Here is an 18,204-nt window from a genome sequence, read left to right as displayed (position 1 = left end):
CAACTACTTTATACGTAGTCATTATATCATTGTGGAAATCAATGCAAATATTTACTTTGTGTATATGATTTAGGCGTGTATATTCATAATATGCATCTTATTATTTTATTACTCTAAATCACTTTTCACTACATCATCGTTGAATTCAATATTTCTTATTATTTTGTGTTATTTGATTACTTCCATGCCCCATCTTATAGTATATTATAATGTTCATGCAAAATATATATAATCTTATGTTAACCTACAAAATATATATTCAATTGTGAATGTAGTTAAATATGTTGAACCATATATATATAAGAATTATAATAAATCAAATATATTGTGAAAATGCAAAATATATATATATCTATAATGGAGATTTAAAAAATAAACAGCAACTATAAAATAATATATTTGATAATACATTGAAAAAAAAATGTACATAAACTTTTACAAATTTGAAGTATAAAATACATAAATATATTTTATTAAAAAAAAAATATTATTATTATAATATTAAAACAATTATATTATTAATTTTAATTGACATATTTCGCAAGAATCTGGCAATACAATTTTTAGTAAGATTGTAATTTTTTGTTTTAAAATGCACTTTTAAATACATAAATAGATTCAACACCTTAAAAGAAATCCAAAAATACTTAATCTTTGCATATTAAACATCTTAAATTTATTATTTTTAAAAATATCCTACCTTATTTGAAACAAAATTAACTAAAAAAAATTCGAAACTAAATCATTTTCTCTATTAATTAAAATATTATAATCTAAAATTAAAAATAATTAAATTAATAACTATATTAGAGTCAAATTAAAATTCCTTATAAATTATACCTTCAATTCATTACTAAATGAGGGAAAAAATAACCATTATATATTAACACACCCTCTTAGACCACTATATATGCGTGTTGTTAAGAACCTTAAACAACCATATATATTTGTTTACATCATCGATATAAAAATCATGTACATAAGCTTTGATTTCAATCATCATTCAATTATTTTAGATAAGCATTTCTAGACATTTTGGGATCCACACTTTGACTTCCACAATTATCCAAAAGCATTTTCTCTATTATCAATTAATGTTGACTGGTGTAACCGCAATTCTTGACTTTTCCACAAAATAAATTCTTAGTGCATGTGACCACTTGTTTTAGTTACTTTTATATTTAAAACTTAGATCCATTACTGTTCTATTAACTTACATACCTCGTTGGCCAGCTTGGTGACATTTTTATGCAAATTATTCATATTTAAATTGTAGTGGGCTTATGGTTTTGTGAATTAAAATAACGAAATCCAACTATCTGCGGTTACTTGGATACCACTAAAGGTGTGTGGTGTGCATCAGAGCAATGGTAATTGGGTGGTAGGTAGAAAGGTAATAGACTCTAAGCAGGAATTCTTATATTGAATACCATTTAGGATGTGGTTTGCTTCAAACCAGTGATAATTGGGTGGTAGGTATAAAGGTAATAAATTCTAAGTAGGAATCTTTTTTTCTTTAAATTTTAAGGAAAAAACACATATATAACCAATTAAATCAAATCTAACTTGTCCATTAGCTTGATTAATGATGTTCGTCTCATCCATTGTACATGTACTATCAAATCTAACGTAGTTGAAATCAAATCTAACTTGTCCATTAGCTTGATTAATGATGTTCGTCTCATCCATTGTACATGTACTATCAAATCTAACTTGTCAACTACGTGGGGAATATATCAAAGCAATTGTTGTGAAGGTTGAATTTTTGGCAAGTACAAAGGCAATAGAGCCGAAGTAGGAATATCTAAAAAGATTGAATTTCCAAGAAAAATGAAAAACATGTGACCAATCCAATCAAATCTAACTTGTCCCTCTCAACTACTTAGAGAATATATCAAAGCAATTGTGAAGGTTGAATCTGTAATAGGTACAAAGGTAATAGACCCCAAGTAGGAATCTCTAAAAAAGTTGAATCTCTAGGAAAGAGAAAAAAACATGTGCCCAATCAAATCCAATCCAATTTGTCCATTTTTTTCATTAATGATACTAGTCTTATCCATTGTACATGTGCAATCAAATCCACTTTTCCACTACCTAGAGAATATATCAAGCAATTGTGAAGATTGAATCTATAAAAAAGTTGAATCTCCAAGAAAAAAGAGGAAACATGATAACTCAAATCAAATCCAACTTGTTCTTTACCTTCATTAATGACATTAGTCTCATCCATTGTACTTGTGACCAATCAAATCTAACTTGTCCACTACCTTCGTCATTTCTATAGTTTTATAGCTAATTGTTTACTGCCAAAATTTATAGGTTCAATAAGATAGTTTTATTCCCCTGAGCAATGAAAACCTCAGAGGACTTTGAAGGAATTATGACTGGCGACATAGGGATCTCCAATATCAATGGTGAAATCTAATCTGCATAAAGATGAAATGATCTTCAACATTTATTTTGGTTGAGTTTAAATGCTTTACATTTTGATTTTTTCACTAAAATCCGGTGGCACAATTCTTGTTGACATAGCAATTCTCTATTACTTAAAATGAATTTTTGAATACATAAATATATTTAATGCCTTGAAAATCCCCCGAGACATTTACATTATAGTAACTTAATAACTTAAATTTATAATTTCAACAATTTTAAACAGATTTCAGACAAAATTGATCAGAAAATATGCCCAGAAAAACAAAAAAACCAAAACGAAAAACATTTAGACTAGACTTTTATTTGAAAAGAAACCAAAATATATAACTTTTAAACTGTACTTTATTTCCTAAACGGGACAGTTGAAGACTTTGTCTTTCCCAAAAAAAAACATATATGATGATTAGAAATTATATTAAGTGGTTTGTTCTATTTGATTTTGATTTTGGGTGCGATCACACTTAATTTTATAATGGTTTGAATGGCTTCATTAAGTTTGTTTTTTCGAAATTGCTTTTATAATGGTGGGCATTAGTCAAAAAGAGTACTGCTATTTTTCGAACCTCACATGCATTTTTCTTGAAATAGGAGGTACAACGGAAATTTGTAACCTTCTATCGGCTTCAGCCCTGGAGGATGCACACAAGTTGTTTAAACCCCTTTATTAGCCCTGCCAAAACTGTTCTTCTTTTGGCTTATTTCGGGAAGCCACCTTTTAGCTTGCACCACTAAAGATTTCCATTCCACAAGTGCAGAACAAGCCACCTTTTAGCTTGCACCACTAAAGATTTCCATTCCACAAGTGCAGAACAAGCCACCTTTTAGGTTGCACCACTAAGATTTCCATTCCACGAGTGCAGAACAACAATAGTTAGACATCAACAAGTGTACAAACAAACAAATTCTAAAATGATAAAACCTATGAGTGTAGATCAGTTGATTTGTGTGGGGTTTAGCCTTCATCAGGTCATTTGTTCAAACCTCATGGAGAGGGATTGAGAATGGGAAGCCTTTCTAAGGAATAAAAACTGTCCACGAGCATCTAGGCTCGACTAAAACTCATACAATCATGTGACAGCATCTCACAGGTGAGTGTATCCTTCTTCCATTCAACATTGGTGCTAGGTGAGCATATCCTTCTTCCATTCAACATTGGTGCTGACCCCAGCCTAGGCTCCACCTAGGCATTAAAAAAAATTGTAAAATGCTAAAATGATCACTGAGCTCTAATGTGACCTGATCACCATACAGTAAAGAATAAATTAATATACTGCAATCAATTTGGATGTCAATGTAAGATCTCTCTGCTGACTTGCTGATCACTATTTAAATAGTGCTGATTGATACGTTCCCATAGGAGATTATCTTCTGAAAATCATCTCTTTGACTTATTTAGGAAAACATTTTTTTATAACAGACCTCCCAAACCATGGTCGGAAGGAGCCGTAACAGACCATCCAAGCCACAGTGAGAATGTAGATACTGAATAAGCATGGAATTATGCTTTAACACTGAGCTTCGCTTGCTCAAAACAAAAAATCACAAATTACGTATATTTGTATTTAGCTTCGACATGAAATCTATGAAAGTTGAATGAAATAAAGAGGGTACAAGAAAAACCAGCTTAGTCCATAAATTGAAGACAATTGTTTTTGCCCATGTCATTTATTTTTCTTCCACCTGATTTCTGTACATTTAAGGAGGCAAGTTTGCTTTGCCCTGTGTACAATATACAACCTCGTTACATAGAACTCTCTCATTTCATCTATGTTTAAACTGAATAGGAAACTGATCAAGGCAGTGAGGCACCTACATCTGATGCTACTTTATCTTTCCCATTTACTGAGAAGAATAACTTTGTAAGGTTTGGTTAAAACTATCAACTGCTTGGCTGGACATAAATGCTTAGTGCTCCAAATTTCCCTCATCGGGTTACTTGCACATTCTTTCATATTCCTTTTGCCAGAGTGAAATAATGAAAAGTTTCATGAAACCCTTCATATCTACAAATACTTCCGATGTACTAGCCGACTACCCTTCTCACATTCATTGCCTCAGGGAAAAAACTACCTTCTTCATTCTTGTAGTATCTAATTCCTCTTGCAGCTTCTTGGAACATGATCAAGAACTTACTTTCAAGGGATCTGTGAGTTTTCAAATAAACCAGAATCAGGCACCAAAGACAATGAACGACTTCTGGGTAAAGCAGAGCTTTTGCCACTTGACATGTTGAAACTGGACAGGGAAGACTTTAAGGCATATTCAGATGCTGCCTTAGAACAATTTGAACCTTTATTAAATTCTTCCCTTGATGCACCAGGATGCTGAACTACCACCACCATTGGCCTGTTAACATCCTCACATCCAGACTGTGAAGTACGCTGCAAAAAGCAAATTATCTGTATTAGCCAAGCAATAAAATAGAACCCAATTTTCAATGTGCATGCAATCGACAGAGGCAACTTAAGAATGCAAGTTTGGTTGGCAGCATGGGAGATGGGAAAGTATCATTCTCAGAAAAAGCAAGCAAAACATTTCATTAGGTAATTCAATAAAGAAAAAAATAGATCAGTTGGTACACAAAACCCTTCACAGTCTAAAAGCAAACATGGGAAACCATGTGCAGGACTGGGTGTTTACTCAGGCCCAAGAGATGCCAAATATAGTTCATCACTCTATACAAGAATGGAACTTTTTAGACTGTGTTTAGTCTCAAGAAGGGGCACTTGCCACGCCATTGCAGAAAAAAACTGAATGAGAACAGCAAATCATGTGAAACCATCAACAGCAGACTAAAAGCAATACTTCATGGTACTATACTATTTCAACCGATCTAAGAAGTAAAACAAAATTTGTTAGCAATAAGATATTGTGTAAATGCAGGTAGCTTTATCTTAGCCATTTCAATTGAAAAAGTTAACCAACAACGCGATTGAAACAGTTAACCAACAAAAATATTGATGAAAAGACAAAACTAATCCTAAAAATGTAAACCACTGTTTACATAAGGACAGGATTAAAACACAAATAAATTGAGACTGGACATTCCTTAGTCAATTAGAAATTGTACTCTGGTGTTTACCAAATGTAGCAAGTTGACTCAAAGACCGAGGATTGGATATAAGATAGAGGAATAAAGATAACAACCTACAATATAAATGCCAAGTGAAGGTTTTGCATGAGAGAATTCCACTTGGTATGAATGCTACCAAACAAGTTATATAAATTTGAAGCCTTGGCCATAAAAGTCACAGCACATGCACACACACAACCATGTGAGACAGAAGGCAGGAACAATCACAGAAAATACTAATCACCAAATGTTTATAATGGGTATATAGATCCATCATTAACATTAACAATAGAAGAGATATATTGGAGAAAGGAGGAAAACCTAAAGATATAAGGACCAGATGTATTAAGGATTTAAAAGACATATAGACTTTTTAAAGAAATTATATGCATGCTCATGCCATATTTTGCACATCCAAAAGTTTTCTTTTCCATTTCTCGACTTTCTTGTGCATTTCTCGTAACTAGTGAAATAGACATGCAGAGAAAATCAGGCTGAGTGGAAAACAGACTAAAACAGGCCAAGGATAGATTCTAGATGTACTTTTTTTCAGAAGAAAAAAACTAGAACATGTCTTCATTAAATGAGGATTGTTTTACATTTACATAGATCGATTACATTTACCCAGGGGCCTGAAGTACAAGTGTATTACCAGAATCCGAACAATGACCACACTGATATGGAAACAATGCAGCAATAAGAGCCTACCACAGGGATATAACCACAAAAAAGGCAAGTATCATCAGCACACAATGTGGAAAAACAGAGAGAGAGGCAAAAACAAAATTCCTCCAGGAGGAGGCAAAAGGTAACTAGGGAGTCCAACAATCAGATCTCAAAAAGGCCCTGGCTACAGATCTTACCATCAACACAAAATTCATACGACATCTGCCCAATAGCATCCGCCTCAAGATTTTGTTCCCGATATACATGCTGAATAGAAGGGGAGATTCCATAGATGTACTTGATAATGGAATCTCCCTTTCTATTCGTTGTGAGTACTTTAGGAAATTGTTGACTTCAAGTAAACACCATGAAAAACACTACAGATTTATTCATCCGAGTTAAAAATATATATATATGGGAGAAAAAAAAAACATTTTAGCTTCTTTTTTTCCTAATGTTTTTTCATATCCCTGTTCTCTAATGTGGCCAAAATGGCATAAACTTGAAAGGTTTTTGCATTTCATCTGTGTATGGGGTAACGTAAATATTACAGGTACCATAAATTGAATGAGCTATCAAAACCAAATATTGATCATAGGACAACCAAACGAACTATTGACAAAATATAAGAACTTTTGATGATATTCATAGATTCATCAAGGCTGAATAAGCAAATCCTAGATTAGTATAACTTGGTCAATAGAAAAACTCAAATCATTCCACTTACCACTCCAATATGCCATTCTCTGAAATTCAAGTTATTGAAATCATTCTCATTCATTTCCTGCATGAAAACCCAAAGTGCATTTGAACGATCAGTTTTGAAAAAGATTACTCATTTAGTTCAATATATGTTCTTTTCCTGAAATGAAGCAAAAAGATACCCACAACAAAAGCTCTCCTTGTACACATATGACAACATTCTATGCTCGTGTAGCCCAAAATGCGTTTGCCACTTCCCATCACAGATAATATGCTATATCAGATCTCATAACAATTATGATAAGAAGATAAAGGCAATTCCCAAGGAACAAAGGCTAGTGACATACAACAGATTTTCAAAATGGCATATGAAGATCAAATGTTCCAAAAATAAGTAGCTAGTGGCAACAAGACAACCAGGGTAGGAAGTTAACAATCAACAAGAGGAAGAAGAATGAACAGCCAGCATGAAGGAGTTTATATTGTCAAATTTAAACCAGTCACTTCCCATTCACAAGAGAGCCTAAGAAGCTCAAAAGAAGGACATGGTCAAACAAAATGCATTCTTAGCTATGGTTTTTTGTAAAAAAACAAAATTAACTATGGTTATTTTGTAGAAGTAATAAAATAGAATAATAATTGATGGGAACAAATGTACTCCATGAAATAAAGCCTTCCTCAATGCTCGCATGCCTCAAACATGGCTCTGTAAATGGAGGAATGCTAAACAAAGTCATAAAAGCTTAATGCATTCAGAGTTGTCAAGCATCACAAAAGAGAACTATCCTCCATAGAAGAGAATTCATAATTTCTATATTAGGAATTTCAAATAACACACCAAGATAAGAACTATGTAAATGAAATTAGGTGTTAAAGAGCATTAGTAGTAAAACAAATAGAAGAGACTAAACACTCAGGTCTCTGATGTTTGTAACATCTATGAATTATGAAATTGATAAAAGACAAGGGATGCAAGGAGGCATAGGGTAAATTATCATAATGTATGGCACACAACAAGGACGTGCAAGTTAAGCCTCATACTTCTACTCTCAGAAAATAAAGGAACTTTACAAGTACATAATTGCAAGGTCTCTTCTAACCTCTGAATAAGAGTTCATATCAATCTAACTATCAATTTTGTACTCGCTGACAAGTTTCTATATAACTAGGATTGTAAAGAAAGCACCCAAAAATTTAAATGCTAGATGTTCCCATGGCAATACAATATGAGGTTCTACAGAAGCATATATTTTTTCTTATCTTTGTCTGATTAAAACTTTCACGTGTTCTAATATTAGGAAAAGAGTTAACTTCCAAATATGAATACAAAGAAAAGATGTAAATAATAATACTTAGAAGTAAGCAATTTCAAAGTAACGGGAAGAAACAGTCGAGAGTTAACGTACAATACTGAAAATAGGTGGCAATGTTCTTTGTCCTGTAGAATTATGAGTTGGGATAACTGTGAAAAATGGGGACAACTCTCGAGATCTGAAAGTCCATCTGATTCAAAAAGAAAAGAGACACAGTATTAGTAATTATCATCACTGCCGCTGGATTGCTTCTTCTAACTAAAAAAGGATGCCTGAAGAACAAGTGGTTGTAAGTGCATTTCAAACAGAAACAAAAATTTGTTTTTATATGTATAGTACTATAGTGGAAGGATAGCGCAGAAGCAGCCACTGAAATATGAAAATGTTCCACAAATAAACAATTTTTCCGTCCAGGTGAAATGTCTATCACCCAAGCAATCCTTAGGCCTTGAAAGGAGTCTCATTGCTAACAGTAACTACTAACACATGAATGTCGTACACTGGGCATAGGCAGGACAGGTCAGAGGACTACATCTCAAACCTAGAAATGGGCCCCCAGTATTAGATAATGAAATATCTGTGGGGGCACAAAAGAAGATCAACTCAGCTATTTATCATTTTAGATTTTTATTGCATTGGACTGAAATTATAATCCCACAAAAAGCAAAGCGCCTAGTACTCTTCCTTTGATGGAAAATGCAATTTTGGGGAAATGTTGAATATTCAGGGAACTCCAGAAGTACGAAATAAAAAACAGAGGGATGAGTTATCCAAATTATTTAATAATATAACTTGAGATTTCATACAGTACTTGAACATATTTCTCCATTTTTGTACCGATTCCAACAATCATTATATCTTAAAAGTTAAAGTTCTAGACATTGGAACTCAATAAAGTTAACGTCCTCCATAGATGCCAGAATCTAGAACCAAAGTCAGTGAGAATAACTTAAGAAAGAAAAAAATATGATCTCTTTGGCCAGTCTACTTTAGCAGGCATGCCTCAGGTGATATCATTGTAAACATGCCATACATGATGCTACTACAAATCAGAAAATGATAAGAGTAACATATCAAATAACAAATGTGGTAAAATTGCTGCTACATTTGTATTCAAGAGCAAGTGAAGGCCCACTTCAAGTAGAATCTTGGAATTCAAATACTCTTGGGTTTGGTAAGAGAATTCACTAAGAGATAGTATAACAAAATCATTTGAGTTCATAGAGATAGTATAACAGAATCATTTGACTTCATAGAGAGAGTATAACAAAATCATTTGACTTCAAAGTTCATAGAATACATGTGCTGTAGGGCCTTCTTTATTTTGTGTAGCTTGGAGAAGCTGGTTCACCAATTTTCTAGTTTCTACTAACTTTTGGCTAATCTATGCTATGAACCTGATATTTCTCAACATATTTAGATAAACAGAGAAATCCAAAACTATATCTAATAGCAAGAAACCTTCCATTATCTGCAAAAGATAAGACTGAAGATCATAAATGAAACATTACATACTAATGCATGACAAAGCATAAACAAGGGATAGTACATTCATCTTTAATTCAAGCCCAAAGATGGTAAAGAGATCCCCACTTGCAATGCAGAGGGCTGACAAATCACCTCCTTTCCATATGGGAGAGATCAATGCCTTTTAGGCAGACTTCACAGTTCAGTTCTCAACTAGGATGATAATGTTTAAAAAATATGTAAACTCTCGTGAGATTGGAGCTAAGGATGACATGCTAATGCTCCTTGCATATGTGAGAAGAGGATGTCTACTTGTGATTATTGTATATTTAACCATTTTAATACTAAAAGCATCCAATATATCTCAATGGAGTTGCTTAGTGTCTAGCTATACCTCTTGACTCATTGATAGAATAACAATTCATATTAGTATTACAATCTATGTAGTAGGGGTCAGCATTCCTTGCTACAGGGCATCCAAACCCAGGATGGAGCCACATTTGATGTGCCCGGTATTGAATTGGGGATGCTTGTCCCACACTTGAGTGTTGAACAACCTCCCTTGGGCATCCCAAGGATGCATTCTGTGTCCCAAAACGCTAATTCAAGGGGCAGACCCACCTCACCCATTGGGGATTTGGCGACAGCCACCATTAAAAAATAAAACATAAAATATAATAAATGCTTTAAAACGATTCAAAAGGAAGGCAAACAAGTAGGAAAAAGGAATAAAAGCCTATGTTACCAGAAATTCCACCTCGGTGTGCTAAAAATGTGTTTCCATGTTTTGGATACATTTCCTTGTATGAAACTCCTCTGAAACAGGGCTGAAACGTTTCAGAATTCGGAAACACTGCATTGGTTGTTTCATCCGGCATTTCGATTATTTTGGTAGAAATAATGGCCTTTTCAGAGGGTATTTTGATTGCTAGAAAAAAGAAAAATAAATAAATAGAACATATAAAAAACAAAACTTAAAAAAAATGTTAAAACTTATCACCCATCAATTTATAAATAGAAGGCTTTGGCCTCTCTTAATAATAACTCTTTTCTTGGGTTTACTCCCAAATTTGAAATCCATGAATGTTATTCTGAAAGTTTTACGTCTCCTCGTTGCATATGTGTGTGAGAAACATATCCTAGCCATATTGTATCCTCATTAAATAAAAACCTAGGACAACCCTCTCCAGATATCACTATCTTCTCTTGGGCACTCACATCTCAGCCATTGGCAGGTTTTAACAAGTAGCAATTTTGTCAAAAGAAACATTTTATTCAAAAGTAAGCAGCATACAAGGTATCTATAGCAAGTATTTCAGGAGTTTGTAGAGGAGTTCCCAAATTTTTTGCAACAGTGGGTTATTTTCCAGCTGTGGGCTCCAAGCTTTTATTTTTTTATCCTAAGCATGTTACATATATAAAGATTTTATTCAAAAGTGAGCAGAATGCAAGTGATCTACAACAAGCATTTCAGGAGTTTGTAGAGGAGTTCCAAGTTTTTTTTTACAACAGTGGGTTATTTTTCAGTGGGTTACAAGTTTTTATTCTCCATAGAAGGTTATATATATATATATATATATATATAGAGAGAGAGAGAGAGAGAGAGAGAGGTTCCAAGTTTTTATTCTCCATAGCAGGTTATCTATCTATCTATAGAACATAAACTAACACCCCAAGGGACCTGGATTTCAACAATGTGGTCCCCATACCCGCACCTGAACCAGTACCCATGAACCCTAGAAACTTCGATTTCAATCAAGCAGTTTAATACCATGTTTTCTTTTTCATGCTATGCAAAAAAAGGGAAAAATTGTAGGCATGCCAAAGAGCTTGAGTGTTTGGAAGAAACTGAAGAAGAAGGATTGCAGAGATATGACCATATGCAACAAGAAAGATAAGAATCTCACAATAATAAAAATATATGGATATTACTCTAACCATGATGAGTGAAATTGTTAATTTTCACATAATATGCTTTAATGACAGGTGCATCAAAAGATGCTTGGAAACTCACTGAACGTTTCTCCCTGTTTGGCCAAACTTTTATATTATACATAAAATTGATAATAAAGAAATCGAAAAGATCTAGAGATGCTTTAATGATAGGTGCATCAAAAGATATTTGGAAACTCACTGAACGTAGATATCTCCCTGTTTGGCCAAATTTTATATTATACATAAGATTGATAATAAATAAATCAAAATGATCTTATTCGTTAATTACTTATTTGTTAATCTATGGATGCCTGACATGCTAATAGGTTAATATTATTAGAATTAAAAAAGATTTGGGCTGCACTTTTAAGCTTCCGTCAGTCATATTTACTGTTTGTAAAGCACCACTGTAGATATTTCGCTCGAGAACTTGGACCAAAACTCGTGCATTCATGATTTAATTTCGCACATTTTAAGAAAATTCGATTGCCTATTTTGAAAAGGAGCAGAGCTCTGAGACGTTTCTTTATATAAAGTTATCAGCAGAGTGGGAAATTAAACATACCCAATATAGAACAAAAATCCAATTTCTGTCCATTCTCGTACAAGCAACTGAACCCAATATTCACTTGCCAGTGCACTTGTTTTTGTGTGCATCTGAAATGATCAAAACAATTACCCCATAAAAAAATTCAGCATGTTTTTCTGGATGATGAATTAAAAACATGGAAAATGGAGCACTGCAATCCCACAATATAATACCAGGATTTCAGCAACCACCATCATGATCATTGCAGCTTGGAATTTTCTAGATACCACACAAACAAAAAATCAAGAAACAAGTCAATCCACAGTGAATGATATCTTACTTCTGTAAAGTATAATGGGGCAGATGATAGCCATTAAAAAATGTTGAAATATGAGAAAAATGGCAAAAAATTACTTCAAATTTATTATCATTTACTTCTATTGTTCAAACAAGGAAAAAAAACATATCCCATACTTGAACATGGTATACTTGGTATGGATTGCTGTACGCATAATTTGAACTCCGTTGTCTTCTATATGCTGCAGCTCTTCTCGCAGAAATGCAATGTTCCTGGATAGGTGTCGAAAGATCATGCATAGCATCAAAAGATAGATCAGCATCACAAAGACCTGCAAAGGAAAACATGAAGACAGACTATACCATGAGTCCTCCATGTACTTGTTGTGTGTAAAGCGTACAATTAATGTCTACTGTTAATTGTAAACAATATTTGGTCCAAGAGCAACTGACACAATAATTTAGTTCTAATGAAAGTTACAGATTACTCTGTTTTTGAACAAGGATGAACATGAAAACTTTGATAATCCGGAAGAATAATATTGAGAAATTTTGTTCAACAGACATGCTGTGCAAACCATAGTTATCAAATTCGGCCAAATCAGAGGTTTTCACACAGAGAATCAGCCAAGTCCCAGTTTAGCCAAATCATTCAGCTCAGTTCATAATGTTAATGTCTTGCAAATTCTTAATAAACCCTCAGCCCTAATCTGCACATCGTCCCACCCCCAACAGATGCAGAGTCCTTCCCATCAAGGAACCACTCTACCATATCAGTTTGGCTGGCTATAGGGTACCAAAGGAGGGAATCCTCACCTACTGGTAAATGTTATTTTTCTTATATGATTTACCCTGTACATCAGATGCAGGCCCTTGCCATGCAAGCCATCCACAGGCTTTTGTTTGTGTATTGTTTTTATTATTATTATTTTATATATAGAGAAGGAAAAGGACCCACAGTGGGGTGGGAGTGAGAGTTTGTATATGACTATATTACTGAGAAGTATACTCCTGACGAACTGGACTTTTCCCCCACAAATAATTTCCATATTGTCCTGTATCTAAATTCAAACTCAGTAACTACAGGGATAACTAAAACTTTGTTTATGGATATGGTTAAGGACATGCCAAAGAAAAATGGCAGAATTTTTCAGGAGATAATATCAAGGGCACAAAAGACGAAACGTGCATTTCACTTTCAAGTTCCATATATCTAGACACGAGACTGTGGCTTTAACTCCCACAGACTGACTGAAAGAGGGATCCAGATCAAGGAAATTGCAATGCCAAGAGTTACAAAAAAAAGACTGATAAGCCAGACTGGCAATAAAATTTAGGCCATGAGTTTGTTTAGCAGTGTCGTATGTCTGCTAGTCTCTAGATTTCACTCAACGTTAGTTTCAAATTTTAGACAATTAAAATTTCCTCTAAGCATCAGGCATTTAGACTACCCTAATTATGCATTAGAAGTAAAAAACTTTAGAGAAGAAATTATGAGAAAAAAATTGGGCATAAATGCTGTCAAACAAAGACATTAAAAATGGCAGAAAATATGTCTCTACTATAAGGTTGATAGCACTTTCTATCATATGGAAATCAGAAAAAAATCTTTAAAAAATTGGAGCAGAAAAACAGAGATTAATAAGTTCCAAGTAACTTACAGCAAACTGTGGCACGACAGCTTTATAACCAGTGAGAGTCAGGTACAATAGGGACACTAGCCCAGCTATAGTACGGCGCTCAGATGTAGACAGTTGTTCATGCATGATGCAATAACCATGTGAAATGAGAAGAAAAGCAACGAAACAAGCTATTTCCAAAAAAATTCTAGTGACAAACACCCCAAATGCAACCCAGAATGAGCACATGCTGAGATGAAGACAGGAGTACCTGAAAGTCACAAGATAAAATATTCAATGAATTTATATTGTCTTATCCAATCGAATTCCCAAGAAAATAAGATATCCATTTCATCATGTAACTATGCATATCAATAAACAAAGGTCCATTTAATGTAAGTAGTCTAGAGACATCCTATTGACACCATGAAACAATTCACAAAAATAAAATCTATATAATACAGGCACACGATCTTTATTCCATGGGTAAAAGGATGATTCTTTCACACATTAATTATTCACTTTACCGAAAAATTAAAAAGAGATTGCACTATCTACAAATTGCATAAAAAGACAATTCTATTTGTGAAGAGCAACATCAATCTAAGTTCAGAAAGTCGATGAAAAAATATAACTCACCCTTACAGAATTGATTTGGCGTGGCACATCATAAAAATAAAGCAAGTCTTGAGTAATGCTAAGACGAGCATTTCTCCATGAATATACAAGTTAGATTAAGCTCAAAACAACATAACCCACCCCAAATTTATGTAACTGGTTAGAATAATTTGGTTTGAAGTTTGAACCTCCCAGAGGAAGCAAAAAACTAAAGTTTGCTTAGATATGATAAATACCGCTGAGCATGAAAATATATCATCATTCGGGTACATCAAAGGAATCTAAAGATTAGTCAGCAATGCTCTTTTTTCATACTGATTGTCTCCTCCATTCCATGACCTCTATTTAGTAGGGCGAACATTTGAAAAATAAAAGATGAACACTTGTTCGCTAAATTGTTCCGGGATTTCTTTGCGGAGCATGTTCTGATCCCAAACTCATGGATACAAGACCCAACAACTTCGCATGGCAATTTCAAGTCGGCTGTTTGGGGACTAAGGGTGTATATCCAAAGCTGATCAAGCTACTCTGCTAAGTTAATCTACCTTTAAGCTAGAACAATTTACAACTTGGCATATAAACAAAAAATCTGATTCTAAGCCTATGTTAGTTTGCACAACTACCTCACCATTTCAAAACAGGGTCAATTAGTATCTGATTTTCATTTTTAACTGGCAAAGCTCAAGGCTTAAGTGTAATTCATGCTTATTAGGAATCCATATTTCACAGTGACTTGGGAGCTCTGCACTGGCCACTTATCAAATTGTCTATCACCACAGTTTATCCATTTAAAAATTTTGCTCACGATGGTACTGATGAATTGTACCACTCTCCAAATCACTCTCCCTCAAAAGGATCCAACAAAGCTAGTAAAAGGAAGTGGGGGAAGGGGCATGAATCCTCTCTGCATGGCGGGAAGAGAGGGCATGCCCTCAGCATTAGGCACAATTGGTACAATATGGGAAATATTATTATAAAGATTCTTGAGCATAGAAATAGTCTTTAAACTATGTTATATGGTATATATTACAGGCCCAATAGACCAACTGATTATATGGAACATATAACATATCCAATAGATCAAACTGTTTATATACATATAACATGACCAGTAGACCAACTGATTGTATGCTATGTATAACAGGCCCAGCAGACCAACTGGTTATATGATATTTATAGCATGCCCAATAGACCAACTGGTTTTATGGCATATATAACAAGGCCAATACAACAACTGGCCTGGGACTCTGAAAAGATAACTAATTTACCAATTCATTCATTCATGATAAGCACAACGATAGAAACATGAGTTTCGTTACAAAAAGAGGTACAGAAACATCCACAAGAAGAAAAAAAAAGAGACAGCCCATTCATTGAAATTGGTTAACAGAAACTGACCAGAACAGGAAGGACAAGCCAAGCACCAGAGCTTTCATGACAGGGACTACAGTTAGCATCCACTGTAAGTTGCCATTCTGCTGCAAAAACACACACACACACAACTCTAAAAATACATCATAAAGAAAACAAAAAACTCCTTCACAGCTGGTTATCTTAGAGTATACAGCTCAATTCCAAATTCGCACAACTGTGTGTGCTAAAGATTCATCAAGAAACCAGTACCTGGCAGTGCCGTTTGGACCAAGTATTGAATACCCATATGCAGACCAATAAGGACCAGACCACAAACGACCCAAGAAAGAGGTAAGGAAGGGGGCTGTAAGTGTTAGCCCAGAGAATTGAACCGGAAACCATGTTGAGAGCTGCCATGGAAGCGAGCAAACGAACTTTAGCTTTAAAGTCGGTATGTGGGTATTCGAAAGCGTAATCTAATCCTAATGCTAAAGCCAATCCCATTTAAGGGCGTTCTTTGCAGAAGCAGCTGGCTAACCATTTTCAACTACTTCATCAACCCATGACTGAGAATTGAAACCCAAATCGTTAAATTTCCGTTTCACGTCAGCAAACGTGAAGGGTGTTGACGTGTGACGTTGTTCCCCTCCTAGCGTTAAGCCGGGTTGTTTGTTTACCGGTTGTAGCTACTCCGACGGAGCTGTGGAGGATTCCGTCACGCCACTCATTGTAATAAGAATAACAATAAATGTGTCGTGGGTTGGGAATTGGCAATTTACCAACGTATTGCGTGTCGGGTGAGGGTTTCGGGGATTTGATTTGGGATTCGGAAGTGTTAGGAGGAGTATTTCCGGCCAGTGATGACTGGATGGAATGAATGATAAATCGATATATTTGCTTAAGCATAAGTCAGGGATAGACTTTGCAGGGCAAGGGCTAACCAGTTTGCCATAGGTCATTAAATGCCCCATTACATGCATACTCTATAACAAAATAACACACGCGGGCAGTGGCTAGATAAATAGAAAATAAAGGCGATGTGTTATTTTGTTATGGAGTTGTCTATAATGCGATTTTTTGGAGATTCCGGTGACGGAATCCGGCGGAAGAAATTGAGGTTAAATATTGATTTGTTGCAGTTAAAATGGTTTTTTAACTGCATATTTGGATTCAGCGCCCTCGAAAACCCCTGTGACGCTTTCATTGTGCAGAAACTAGCTATCAAACTTGCGATTCCAATAAATCCCTGCCGGATTTCGACCGAAAAAACCCGCCAGAAAGGCTTTCAAAAAGTCGCGTTATAGACTATTTCTTTTGTTATAGAGTATGCATGTAACGGGGCATTTAATGCCCTATGGCAGCTGGTTAGTCCTTGCCGACTTTGGAGTGTGAAGTTGGGTTAGATTAGTTATTGATGTTTAAAAATCATGTTATGAAAAATTGAATTTATTGTTCAAAAATCATGTCAGAAATTTTTCGCAAAGTTTAAGGGATGGTTTTATTTGAAAATTTATGAAGTAGCATGTTTAAGAAATTAATCTTGTTTAAGCATATGATCCCATAAATAAATTGTTTGATAACCGTCCATGTTTGTTAAAAAAAATTAGTGGTTTTAGATTAAAAGCTAAAATATATAACTTTTGTTATTATTTGAAATATTTTGGATATCAAAACATTTTTCGAATGAAGTTTAATATTGCTTTGTTAGAGATGAAAAAAATATATGATCCCATAATTGTTTGAGTAAAGGTTTATGTTTAAATCAAAAATTAAAATTTATAACTTTTTATATTATTTGAAGTGTTTTGGATATCCGAGTATTTTTTAATAAAGTTTGGCATGTTTATACGGTAGAGCTCACCTCATATTGTCTAATGTATATTTAAGTTCATGATTCTAAAATATAATTTTAAAGTGATGTTTTTTTTAACCTAAAAGAGTATTGGATATATATTAATGTGTGCCCAGTCGTGGCAAAAAATGAAAGATTTACAATTTCATTAAAGCGCTATTGATGGGCTTCATAAGTTGCAAGAGCAATCTGTACTCAGTTCGATTTTTCTTCAAAATTCCAAAAAGGCATTGAGCAACTACTCTTATACTAGTATAGACTTTACAATATTGTGATAAGAGCAAAATACATTTAAAACCAGACATACAAAACGGAGATTTTGAAACAGGCTAATCCTCCAGGTC

General features: G+C 34.3%; 1 protein-coding gene across 2 annotated transcripts; it reads right to left on the bottom strand.

Moving 5' to 3' along the window:
• Nucleotides 1-4,060: 4,060 nt before the first annotated feature.
• On the bottom strand, nucleotides 4,061-16,700 carry LOC149216738 (uncharacterized). 2 transcript variants are annotated; one of them, XM_089392831.1, is made up of 9 exons: nucleotides 16,279-16,700; nucleotides 16,054-16,130; nucleotides 14,080-14,308; nucleotides 12,596-12,750; nucleotides 12,355-12,400; nucleotides 12,158-12,249; nucleotides 8,284-8,380; nucleotides 6,903-6,959; nucleotides 4,061-4,817 (listed from the first exon to the last, which is right to left on the bottom strand). In XM_089392831.1, exons 1-9 carry the CDS (start codon nucleotides 16,510-16,512, stop codon nucleotides 4,572-4,574), a joined length of 1,233 nt encoding a protein of 410 aa, XP_089248957.1. In that variant the 5' UTR covers nucleotides 16,513-16,700; the 3' UTR covers nucleotides 4,061-4,571. The 2 variants fall into 2 exon arrangements, with proteins under 2 accessions (XP_089248957.1, XP_089248956.1); XM_089392830.1 differs by having other exon boundaries at nucleotides 16,054-16,133; nucleotides 16,279-16,698.
• Between the last annotated feature and the right edge of the window lie 1,504 nt (nucleotides 16,701-18,204).

Source organism: Pinus tabuliformis, chromosome 1_1 (assembly GCF_031772625.1).
Source record: "Pinus tabuliformis cultivar Carrire ecotype Pingquan chromosome 1_1, CPIR1, whole genome shotgun sequence".
Taxonomy (NCBI): domain Eukaryota; kingdom Viridiplantae; phylum Streptophyta; class Pinopsida; order Pinales; family Pinaceae; genus Pinus; species Pinus tabuliformis.
Note: the sequence above shows the minus strand (reverse complement) of the source record. Positions and strands in the feature narration are given on the sequence as shown.